The sequence below is a fragment of the Antechinus flavipes genome, chromosome 2 (assembly GCF_016432865.1).
Source record: "Antechinus flavipes isolate AdamAnt ecotype Samford, QLD, Australia chromosome 2, AdamAnt_v2, whole genome shotgun sequence".
Taxonomy (NCBI): Eukaryota; Metazoa; Chordata; class Mammalia; order Dasyuromorphia; family Dasyuridae; genus Antechinus; species Antechinus flavipes.
This window is the reverse complement of record NC_067399.1, coordinates 454,609,525-454,623,214: the sequence shown is the minus strand read 5'-3', so window position 1 is coordinate 454,623,214 and position 13,690 is coordinate 454,609,525. Positions and strand designations below refer to the sequence as shown.

The window sequence follows — 13,690 nt, the reverse complement described above, 5'->3', positions numbered from 1 at the left end:
TAAATATTATTATTACTACCAAACGAAGAAGGGCAGAGGGATTTCATGAGGGATTAAAGGTTATGGTTTTCCTGTCTAGTTTCAAGAAGTGAAAGGAAAAAGGTTAAACAGTAGCCTTGGTTCCACAAAGTACCACTCCACAATGACCAGAACCACAGCTTCTCTTCCTTAGCATCTAGCACAAGGTTCTATGTACAGTACAGAAATACATATCTAGTGAACTGAGAGAGAAAATCAAAATAATCTTGTTCCATATATTACACACACACACACACACACACACACACGAAACAAGCTTTTTCTCAGACATAAAAAAATCAAGATTATTGAAGCATAGTGCCTGCTCTCATTATGTTCTCCAATTCAAGATACCAAATTTTATCTCAAGGTTAGAAGGGTATTTCTACAAAGTTCTTCATTCTTGCTAAGATATGAGGGTATATCCTAATTTTAGTGGAAAATCACTCATTTCAATATAATAATAACAATAATAATGAATCTTTATGTAGTACTAATATAGAATATAGCTAGAGTTCATATCATGCTTACAATATACCAAGCTAAATGCTTTACAATTATTATTTCATCTAATCCTCATGAAAACCTTAAGAGGTGGGTGCTGTTATTATCCCCATTTTACAGTTGAGGAAATTGAGATAGAGACTTGCTTAGGGTCACACAGATAAATGCCTGAGGCTGGATTTGAACTAGTCTTCCTAACTCCAAGCTCAGTCCTAAATGCTCCAAAATGTTAATAAACTATAATTGCAGAAGCTTGGGTAATGCTTCCACACACACACATTGCAAATCATTATAATGTAGGCAAAAATCTTTAAGAATTGCTATAGTTTAAAAAGTCATCACCCTGCATCTTGGTGAAAAGTCTTTCCAAACTAAACTGTTCCTCAGACAACAAATCAAAGATCCATTCCCATACTCATACATACTCCTATACATACAAATCTTTAGTACCTGGAAGAAAGAATCTACTATAGCATATACATCACAACTACAAATATAAATTTCAAGACCACAATGATGCATTACTGACCAGTGAGAAATCCTTTACTTTCACATCAATAAGCTGTCATTCCACAGACCTGAGATGCACAGCATTAAAAAAAAAAAAAAAGTAATAATGTGCCTTAGAAACACACCAAAAGTTTTTATCTAAGCAAAATAAGCAAAAACACATTTAACATTTTTATTCCATGTGGATTTGAGATTGTATTATTTGATGATATATTATAAAAATCATTTCTTTATTGAATTAATGTTATATCTAAATGATAGTGGCAACAGTTCCATCTATAATGATGCTCTGATTCTAGTAAGTTTGTTGGTTGAATCCTTAAAGGATATTTTGACATCTATTTTTGTAACATGAAGATGTCATCATGATGATTCGTGAAAGATGGAAAATTTCTGATATATACTTCAAAATACTAGGTCACATCTTGTTGCCATTCTTTTATTATTTGCACTTACATTTAACACCTAGTTATTTGATATCTGCTAAATTTTTTGTAGCCTGCAAGGATGTGTTACACAGTTACTTCCATTCCCTTGTATAATCTATATTGATCACCAGTTCCAAACTCCTTAAGGATAACTCTTCTATAATATCTGGTAGTGAAAATCTGCTTCTAATTTACCATCATAAACAATTCTCTTTTCAGAAACATATCTGCATCTCTGTCAATTATTTCACTCTTCTTTGTCAACATATATTTGATCGGGTTCGATGAGGACATGCCATCTAGGAAAGGATTTTTGATGACTCTTAAAAGTTTAGCTTTTTCATCATCTTCATAGATAACTACTTCTGGTTACATTCAATAAATCCATTATTATATACCAGTTATCAGCATTTGTTTATTGCTTGATGAAATAATGTCTATCCATTCTAAAAGTGTTTCCATAGGTTTTGGATCTGTTAATCATGGGCTCTAAGAATCCTTCTTCTGCCTTTTGTGTATGAATTAATCATTATTATATATATAATAATATATAAGCTGAGCTGCCTTACAATTATGAGCTCTGTTTTTATTTATATTGTATGAGCTTTTCCAATATTCATTTTATAGTTCAGAAGATATGCATTATCTTCTAAGTCTAAGTGTTCATTGTTTTCAATATAATCTTCAATTGATAATGAAGGAAGAAAGTGTAGTACCAGAGAAACTGTGACAAGACAGAGATTGATTTTTAATCTTTTAATGTGGAGAGTTTACACTAGCCAACTGAAATGGGACTCTTGTCCAAAGCATTTTGGTCCCAAGGAAATGAGGCAGAAAACTTATATAAGGTTTTAGCTAACTAGGGTTTACAAACAGAATACATACATAGTATACAATCTCATAGGGGAAACAAAGGCAGATAAGGAGGGTGAAGACACTGGGCGAGCAGACAAGCCATAATTCAAGAAAGGATCAAAACTTAATTCTGACAGGATAGGGGTCAAGATAAGAAGATTGGGAGCAAGAGACAGCCAGGTAATATTCAAACAGAGGAGGAATTATCCTAGCAGAGATCAAGATAATGCACCTGGATTTTGTGATACAATGGAATGTAAAGGTGATTGGAACTCCAAAGTTTTTCCTGACTCAGTTCTCCCAGGCCTAATAGCAGTAAAGTGAGGTGGCTATGACCCTAGGACCTAATAAAAGGAAGTAAGAATTTATTAAGTGCCTGCTAAATTTAACCCTTCCACATCACAGTAGTTAGAAGTAAGGTACCTTGGCATTATGGAAAATCCACATAAAAATTTTTTTGTCCTTCCTTCATACCAGAGAAGAAATATGAATTTTTTCCTTTCATAGGGTGTTTACTGTTTCTTGTAAGATTTGAGTTGATAATACATAATACTATGCATATATTCTATGCATTTCTGAGTTTCTAAACTTTTTCTGGGCATACGCTAGCATTCATATGTCATCTGAAGCTTTTGGAAAACTCCAAAAAAGTCCTGTTTAATTTCTTATGCTTACCTGTGATAGACCAAAACTATAATGGGAAAAGTTACAGTGTAGAAGGGATAACACTATATACCACGTATAATGCTTTACAAATATGATCTTTGTTGATCCTTACAACAACCCTGGGAGGGAGTTACTATTATTGACCCAAGTTTATAGTTGAGAAAATTGAGAGAAACAAAAATTAAATGACTTGTCCAAGACAGAATCATGTAGCTGGTAAATATTTGAGTCTGGATTTCAAGTCAGATTTTCCTGCCTTTGGACCCAATGTCTGATGATAGTGATGATGATTATAATGAGTGTAGTTTTCCAAAAATGGAATGACAAGTAATTTTAATAACTAAAGTTGGTGCTAGAGAAAAGGCGTAAAGTTATATCTCCCTTGCTTCTTTGTAGTTTTGGGAGATTCTGGGTGTGAAATATTGCATTTACTTTCAGTCATGATAGCAGTGTTGGTTGGATTTGTTTAATTGCTCTTTTCACCTTCTTTCTTTTTTATTTTTTGTTTCAAGGGATGAATCCCCTAGATGTGTGGTGTGTGTGTGTGTGTGTGTGTGTGTGTGTGTGTGTGTGTGAGAGAGAGAGAGAGGGAGAGAGAGAGAGAGAAATATTTTAAAATGTAGTATAAAATCAAAATATATCACTAAAAAATGGAGGGGAAGTAAAGTTTCATGGAAATAAAGGCTTTGTCTTAATAACCTTCCATCTCTTTTACAGGGGTCTGTGGATTCCACGTGAGTAAAGTAACTTTTTTGTTTCTCTCTAGCTATCCGACAGAAGTCTGTGACTCCCATCAAGGATTCGTGGCCGGCTCTTCAGTGGGAACATAAACTTGGCTCTGCTTTCATCAAAAATCAAATGAACTACACCAACAAGTTCCTGATTATTCCAGAGTCAGGAGACTACTTTGTTTACTCACAAGTCACTTTCCGAGGCAGCATGCCAGAGTGTGGTAAAATCAACCAGAAGAATCGATCTAACAAACCGGATTACATTACTCAGGTCATCACCAGAGTCACTGACAGATATCCAGAGCCAACACAGCTTCTAACAGGAACGAAATCAATCTGTGAGATAGGCAGCAACTGGTTTACTCCTATTTACCTGGGAGCTGTTTTTCCTATGCAGGAGGGGGATAAGTTGATGGTGAACGTCAGTGACATCTCTCTTGTGGATTATACCAAAGAAGATAAAACATTCTTTGGAGCTTTCCTGTTATAAGGACTAAGCAAGCTGTCACTATAAAAGGATGCTATTTTCACTAAATATTTCTAATCCCTAATTTTAATCATTTGTATGTACTTAAACCCAGAAAATTCCACAAGAGGGTAGGAGGAAAAAGGGGAGGGAAATTCCATTAAGTCAGTAGTTTAGGTGGGAAGTTCTGAGTTGAAAAAGCACTTTATAATATTCTTAGAATATGAGAATTCTAAACAAGCAAGAGAAAGTATTATGGAACATAGAACTTTAAACATAGAAGCGATCATAAGACATAGAATGTCTGAACTTGAAGTAACCTTAAGACATTGAATGTCAGAATTTGAAGAAACCTTAGAACACAGAATTTTAGAGAAACAAGGAAACTTAAAATGCAGAATGTCAGAGCTGAAAGGAGCCTTAGACAATAAAATGTTAGAACATAGAAAATCATAGGCAGAAAGGACTATTTTATAAATTATCTAATCTAATCCCTTTTTTTTAGTGGGGAAAATGGGAAATGACTCATTTAAAGTCACACAGTTAATAGAGAAACAGCATTACTACTTGAATAGTCCCTGAGCACAGAAGTAGTTTCTAGAGAAGGAAATAAGAATGTATACAGCACCTCTGTGTTTTGGTTACCATGCAAATATGATCTCATTTGATCCTTACAGCAATCCTGGAATAGATGTGCTATTATTATTCCAATTTTTCAGTTGAGGAAGAAGGCAAACAGAGGTTAAATCACTTGCCCACCATCACATAGCTAGTAAGTGTTGGAGAACAGATTTGAACTCAGTTTTTCTTGCCTCTTTAACACAGTACTTTATTTACCATGTCACCTAACTACCTTCTAAACAAAAGAACAAGAAGAGAGTTCATTAAGAGGAATGGTTTTTTGTATGCTCTATCTCTGATCTAAATCTCTAAAATAAATAGGGGTGAACAAAGGTGTTTGATATAAAGGATAAAACACTTGATTTTAGAGTCAAATGTAAAATGAAGATGTTGGCCTATAATGTCCCTTTTAGAGCTAACTTTATGGTTGAAGAACCTAGGATCCCTTCAGTTCTCAATTCTATGACTCCCCTGAGCTTTAAGAAAATACTTTTCCTTGATGTCCTACTATAGATTTATCATTAGCAATTCAAATTATTTCTTTCAACTCCATTATGTAAATCACCATGAATTTTCTCAAAATTTGGATTGGATGACCTGTGGCAATCACAAAGTTTTCTCAACTGAACTTTGAGATTTCTTTAATCTCCACTTACCATCTTGGTTCCAAAAATGAAAAAGTAAGATAATATGCATCAGGAACTCTACCAACAGGGATTTTTCTCATGCCAGAGGTAGAATTTATGCAAAATGGCATTTTCTCAACATGACATGCACACACACATAATGATTGAATCAAACAGTGGACAACTTCAATCAAAATTAAGTGCCATATAAAGAAACTCCTTCAGAATACACAAAAGGGTGCTTGCTATGATGGAAAATTAACTTAAGTCTTCAATGCCAAAAAACATCAGCTCACTAAATCCATACCTTCCACCAGTTCAAAGAGGTAAAGAAACGACATCTAGACTTGTTACTCAAGATGGCAACTTGTTTACATCACTCAAAGATGGTGGGAACATTAAAAATCTTCAGAAAGCTCAATACATAAACACCAATGTTCACATTGTTCTCATTCCAGCTAGACATAATTAGCCTTCATTACCTAGGAGTTCATAGAAGAAGATTTGTAATCTTATAATCAGAAAATGTGTGACCAATCTTCAAACCTGAAAAAATTCAAAATGGAAGCTAGATCTACTTTGGGGCTGGATTTGGATTGGTTTCTTTGTTTAAATTTGTTTATATTTATTTTATAATCATTGTAAAAGAGGACAAAGTTATAGAGTAAGAGAAAGAGTTTATAATCTTCAACAATTATGATTAGGAACCCCGTGACAATGAAAGAATTTCCCTTGGAGGAAAGATTAAAGAGCAGAATTCAAAGTTGGAGAGATTCTTAGAAGTCATTGTCAAACCCCTTCATCTTACATTAGGAAAACCAAAATGAAAAATTGTTATAGTGCCTTAGTAGAATCAGCCAAGGTAGTATGTGGTAGGACCAAATATCCAGATCTTCCAAATGCAAAGCCAAAGCACTTTCATCTACACTATAGAGCTGGAAATGGAGAAATACTTCTTTAATGTGTTGTTTCTTACTCCCCATCCTCACCATAACATTCTATTACCTTTAATATGCCAAGCCTCCTTGACCATCTCTCATGGATGAGTCTCAATACAAGGAAGTTGTTGAATGAACTGGAGGAGAGGTTGGCAGTACAAATTACCAATCATAGAAATTTTATTGAAGAGGAAAATGCAAATTTAGACTCCTATTTGTGAAGCTATTAAGTTAAATGTCCTAATTGTATTATAAACATCATCCCCTATATGGACTTGCCTTCAAAAAATAATGCAGACAGACTAGCTCAAGGACTTCATCACTTGGAGCCACCACAGACTTAAGATTTCAAGGGATGCAGGAACTTGGGAAAAACAATGCATTTTGATTTTCACTAACCTCTAATTGGAATTTAGCATTTCCTTCAATTCTTTAAAAACATAATTCTGAGAAATCCACACTCTTCATCAGATTACCAAAGGGGTCTTTGACACCAAATAAAGTTAAGAACCCCTGGACGAAGTGATTTCAATGGTTTCTTCCAACCTTAAATCCTTTGAACCTCTGATTCTCTTATCATGTGTCCTCATCTCTCTTGATTGAAATGATATGGAAGACCTCCTTAAGAAGAAAAAATCTTCCCAAAATCTTGTGGGGAATTCTTCACAAAAGAGAACTATAAATCAGGGGCCCTTATATTCATTTGCTCTTTTATGTCACGTTTTACTGAATGGATCAGGCAAAGAAAAAAAAAATCTTGTCTGGACATGGATGTTTACAATAATAGGACTTTCCTATCACACATTAGGAAATGAGGCTCTGGAAAACCCATACTTTTCATTTATTTTGTGTTGGTTGTAAGTTATCTGTCAGCTTTCCCCACCCATCTTTTGTAGAAAGATAGAACCCCATGTGGCTTTTTTGGCATCTAGCTAAACTCAGGTATTTAACAGTCATTTCATATTTACATAAGACCCATTTATCAGTACATAAATGCATCTGTCTTGTATGTACAAATAATGATGAGCACTCTACTGTTTTAATGTGGTACAGGACATTTTGTAGGTGAACAGAAGTTGGTTTCTTTTCTACTCAAGTCAACAAGCATTTATTAAGCACTCACTATGTGCCTAGCACTATGCTAAGTGCTAGAAATAAAAAGAAAGGCAAAAAATAAGTCTGTTCTCCAGGTACTCACATGAAAATAATCATTCAAAAACAGAATATACAGAATATACGAGAAATTTTGAGATAGAAGGTACTAAGAATAAGGAGGACTGGGACTGGCTTTTTATATAAGGTGAGACTTTTATCTTACATTTGAAGGAATCCAGGAGACAGAGATGAAGAGGGAGAAAGTTCCAATCATAGAGACATGTAACATCTGTCAGCAACTAGCCTACCAAAAAAAGCAATGAATTTATAAGAATAAATCTTAGGATAGGAGATTCAATCAAAGGGATACTCAGGCATGGATTTAGGAAATGAATTTGATTCTGCCTCTAATGAACAAAATATACATTCATACAGATATATATAGATAACTATATAGATATATTCATACAAATAAATAAAAGCATGGGCACACCTATTCCTTTATATATATGTATATATACATATACAAACATATTTACCTATAAATCTGTGTATATACACAAACATATAAATATACAGATATATAGATAAATATATATGTATGTATATACACACATAAATTATAAATTATATTTAGAAACTTAAAACTTCAGGTATTTTGGCTCCTATCTGTGATACTGTATGTGTTGTTAATAAAAGGTAAAGGAAATTCCTTCTATCAAAAGAAATCAATCACTCAGGGGTAACTAGGTAGTATAGAGAATAGAATACCAGCCTTGGAGTCAGAATCCGACCTGAAACACTTATTTGCTGTGTGACTCTGGGCAAAACAAGGCACAGATTGCCTCAAAAACTCATTTTTAAAAAAATTTTTGATGTCTCAAAACAATTGCCCTAGCACTTCACATACCTTCTAATCTTGAAAATTGTCAAGGAAAATGGAGAGATTAAATAACTTACTGATGCCAAGCAGGATTCGAGCCTCGGCCTTCCTAACTATAAGGCTGCCTCTATCATTACTCCAGGCTGCCTGTTCTAACTTTAATTCAAATTGTTTTTACTACTTGGGTGTAGGAGTAATTCACTTTTGCTGGTTCTGGGGATGCAAAAACAAAACAAAAACTTATTCCCATCTATGGATGCCCAGGCATTATTCTACCCATTTTGAATTCCCAAAGATTCAAAACACAGTGTAATCTATCTATCTATATTTCTTCCTAACTCAGATTCCTAGAAGGTCACAGTTAGGAGAAACCTTGAGATGCAAAAATCACAGAATTTTAACATCCAGAATATTAGAGCTAAGGAGAGGTTTTAGAACATAAAATGAAAGAGTTGTAGAGTCTCAGAGATCATCCTACTCTGATATAAGCCCATCTGCAGATGAAGAAACAGAGGATAAGAACAAAAGTGATTTGGCCAACATTTGATAGCTGATGGACCTCAGAGTTGAAACTAAGAAGTGTATCTCTTGACTCCTATTTTCTCACTCTATTAAATAATTGATTGAAGTCATTGAAAACATAGCTATTCTCATTTTTGTTATAAAATGTATAAAGATTAAGGTAATACATGAGATCAGATAGTTTTCATGATAAACTATGTGTTTTTATTGGTTTTATTGTTTTATGTTAAAACGTCACATACCCAATGTAAAATGCATTTAATATCTGATGGATCTGTACCTGATTGGTATTGTTTCCATATCTTTGTGCACTACTGTACTAATATTAATTAAAATAAAAGTAACATTATATTTTCTTGAAAGTATGATTTTTTAAAATGGCATTGAAACCCATGAAATATTTCCTGTTTAATAATAATTTTTTTTGTCTGTGGTTCTGTAGAGTTTTAATGAAACATGAGAACCTATTAGCAATTGCAATATTGAATCTCAAGATAGATTAATTATGACACCAAAAGCAATATCAACCCAGACAAAGCAAAGGAGAGAATTAAACTAATGACCATGATAAGAAAAAATAATTAGGAATTAGTAGCTAACCATTTCTACTTTCCACTTTTACCCAGTGATAGGATTTCAAAGAATATAGTCAGTTTTTAGAAAAATAGACAAGTTCTCAGCAACCATGTAAAAAATAATCCAAGTCATTAATAATTTGAGAAATGTAAGTTAAAACAACTCCAAGGCATCACCTCATACCTATCAGATTTAACTAAGATGATAAAGAAGGGGGGAAAGCAATTTTTCAAGGGATTGTAGGATGAGAGGCATACTCACATGCTTTTGAGGTAATTTAACCAATCTGGAAAGCAATTTGGAACTGTTCACATGAAGTCACTCTTTGATCCAATCATACTATTATACCCCCAATGAGGTCATGGACAGAGGAGAAAGGGACCCATATGTTAAAAAATATTTATAACTGCATTCTTTGTTGGTATTGAAGAAACAAATTGGGTTTCTTCAATGGGGAGGAGGAATGACTAAACAAATTATTGTACATAGATATACTGGAATATTATTGCATTATAAGATAGATTCAGCATTAGAAAAACTTGAGAATACTTGTATGAACTGTTATAGAGGGAAATGAGAAGAAGTAAAGTAACCGAGAGTAAGGTGCATGATGATTGAGGTAATATAAAGAAGAATAGCTTTAGAATATGAAAAAAACTGATCAATGAAGTGACCAACTATGATTTCAGAAGATTAATAATTAAACATGCTTACCACCCTCTTGGCAGAGAAATAATGGACTAGAGAAACATACAGATATTTACAGATTATAGCTAATTTATAGATCTAGCCAAATAAAGAATTGCTTTATTCAATTAAACTTATGAATTAAAAAGTATAGCTTTTCCCAGAAAAGAAAATGCCAAAAAATCCATGGACAAAGTCTATGGTTAAGTGGAATCAGATACAACCGAATGACTGACAACAACAACCACAACAAAACTGCAAAGGGACTCTAGGCCTTTGCAGAGAATAGATACTATGTCAGTTCTGGTTTACTGAACAATTGACTGAACAGCATTCAGGGATGAACTTTGAAATACCTTCTTTAGATCTTAGTAGTTCACACACACACACACACACACACATACACGGAAATGACATCACCCATTATTAAATATTAATATTAAATATTTATTCATTTATATATTAATATTTTATCATAATTAATGTTAAATGTTTATAACAAATATATAATGAATATTAAATATAAAAAATAATATTTTTAGAAATACACAGATGATAGTAGAAAGAAGTTTAGAAGGGGTCAAAAACAAGCAGGGGAGTACTTTAGGATTTTTTTTTTACTATCATTTTAAATGTAATATACATTTTAAAAAACTATAACAGAATTTGATCTCTTTTCTCATTTGTATATTGGAATATTCATGTTTGTTGATATTTATAGTAGAAAATAAAGTTTAAAGAAAAACTGAGAAGGAATTAAAGTTAGGTTGTCATGGTAATTTATTGGGTGGTTCAAGATCACTGAGTTTTGACATTTCTTCCAACCCTTGAAAATGGATGATCCTATGAAGTTTTAGTGTGAATGTGGGGGAGTGATGGTGATCAGAATGATGAGAGGACTAGAGAATATGTTATTCTATGATCACTTAAAGGCCCTGGGGATGTTTAAGCTTGATGAAGAGAAGACTTAGAAGAAAATGATGACCATATTCAAATATGTGAATAGCTGTGGAAATAGGTCTATAACAATTTTTTTTTCTTGGCCCCTAAGAATAGTATAGAACTTGGTGAAAATCACCAAGAGACAGAATTTGGTTTAAATTAAGGAAAAACTTACTGAAAATAATTACAACTATCCAAAAGTAGAACAAGCTGCCTTGCTAGATAATGGTTTTCCCTTTGCTAAAAGTCTTCAAGCAAAATCCAAAAGTAAAAACCTATCAGATCTATTTAAAAAACATTAATTCCATTCCAATAAACTGAAGGGTATTGTACTAAGCACTGGAGATATCAAAACTAAAAAAATATATTATACTATTTATTATACATAACAAGAATTTGGACTATGGACTCCAGGATCCTTTCCAATTTTGAGATTATACAAGTCCAAGATGCTTGTCTTCTAAGCTTCAAGCTTAGGATGCTTCAAGCCCTAAATCATTTGTTATAACCAGTCATGTAGCTAGTGTTCAAAAAAACACTTGAATCTATAATTTTTAACTCCAAATTCAGAACCCTTTTCACTATACCATGCTGTTTTTCCTACATAAATGAACAGTTATTCCTTCTTAATGCAGAAAGCTATCAAGAAATCCTATGTAGATTTCCCATTTCTACCTTCCTCTACCACTATTACCAATCTCATTCAATCACTCATTTATTTCCTCCCATCTTCTCTCCACCAATCCTTCCCTCCAAATTTAAGGACAGAAAGCCAAGTTTGGAAAATCATGAGATTTGTTTAAAATAGCCAGAAGATTCCAATACAATTATTCCATGTGGTTTAAGATTTTTTTTAGTTAGCTAAGTTTAGTTAGGACATGTAATATCTCAGAGCATACATATTATGAGCCAAGAATACAAGGGAAATCCTAATGATTTATTTTCTCATCTAAAAATTCCTGCTTCTTGGTATGAACTCCTAAGATTAAAGGAAATGATTTCAGCATTTAATATCAGTCATCTGTCAGTTCATCAGTCAGTCAGTTTCCTAGTATCTACTTCATGCTGTGACCTGAACTCTCTCTTCAGTGTTTTGTTTGGCACATCTTCACATTGGCACATTCCCATGTTCACACATTGTCTTAGCTTTCTACCTCTCAGAAGAATTCTCCTACTGCATCCTGGGAATCAACAAATCAGGAGTTTCCCAACTTTCCCTGTGCCATTTTCTCTGGTATTTCCCAATATATGACAATCTTATTGGACTACTCCCATTGTACATGAGAGCTAAGGTTTTTCTGGTCTATTCACTCTGGTGTATGGTGAGACCTCTTTGGCACTTCTTCACTTCATCTCCCATTCTGAGGCCATTTATTCCTGATTGATGAGAAATCATTATTACATGGTTGCCAAAATGTTATCTAGCTATCTCCTTGCCCTACTGACTCTACATCTAGCCCCTGGGTTTCTCACCTTTTTTTCTGATAGCAATTATTTAATAATAATCAGTATCATTCCTGAAAAAGACAAGTCAATCAGTTTTCCTACAATTTTGCTCACTATCCTTTTGACCTCCCAAATGAAAACACCTTTCCCTGGCTACCACTTTCCCATTTGTATTGCATCCCCCTCTTAGAATGGAAGCTTCTTAAGGGCAGAGACTGTCTCGCCTCTTGTATTTGTATCCTTCTCCTCTTTCCTCAACCCCATCCTCTACTCCTAGCACTTTGGCATATAGTACATACTTAATGTTTTTCCTCTCATCCATTCTTTAATTCACTTTTTCTCTCATACTTATATACCATACAACATATTCTCATGTGAAGAGAAAGGATGATAGAAATGATGCAGTATAATTTTATACAGTAAGATCCTAGAATGTACATTTGTACTACACTTAATACAGAGAATTGTGCTTTCTAGGTTTTTATCTCCATAGCTAATAAACCTGCTGAAAAGTGGTTAATACTAATTAATTCACTATGTCAGAAAATCAGAATAATGGGCCTAACGATGAAAAGAAATGTATTATATTAGTCCCACCTACTCCTTGGCAAGTCATTTCCTTTTCTAAATCTCAATTCCCTCATTTGGAAAATGACTGTATTTTACTGAAAAATCTCTATTAATATTACTATTAGTATTCCTATATTCTATATGTTCCTTATGTTCTATAGTTAATATTTTATGTCCTATAGTAACATAGTTTTAACTGGCAATATTATCAAGTCATTTCAGCTCTAACATTCTCTATCCCATGGTAATTTCTAGCTCCAACCTTTTATGTTCTTAGGTCTCCTCCAACTCTAACATTCTATTATATATATACTAATGCATATACAGAGGAATTTAAAGATTTCTATACTATCAGCTGCTTCAAGTTCTTTGATACTTTCTTTGTATTCTCAGTATTTACCACAGTGCCTTGCATATGGTACCATTTAGAAAATGCTTATTGACTTGGCTTGACTTGAAAGGCAATGTAATGCAGTAGAAAGAGTGCTGACACTAATATAATGTTAGAAGGGCTGAGAGTTTACCCAGTAATTCTAGGAATCTATTTGGAATTATGTGAAAAGAATTTTTAGTTTGTTACCTTTTTTGACTCAGAAATCTCACTTC

General features: G+C 33.5%; 1 protein-coding gene across 1 annotated transcript in view; it reads left to right on the top strand.

The window, feature by feature from the left end:
• The window catches only part of TNFSF15 (TNF superfamily member 15), a 30,422-nt gene extending 24,234 nt beyond the window's left edge, over positions 1-6,188 (top strand). The window contains exon 4 of the mRNA XM_051979509.1: positions 3,748-6,188. Coding sequence (XP_051835469.1) covers positions 3,748-4,202 — 455 coding nt within the window. The 3' untranslated portion in view covers positions 4,203-6,188. The remainder of the gene's footprint in view (positions 1-3,747) is intronic.
• Positions 6,189-13,690: the final 7,502 nt, after the last annotated feature.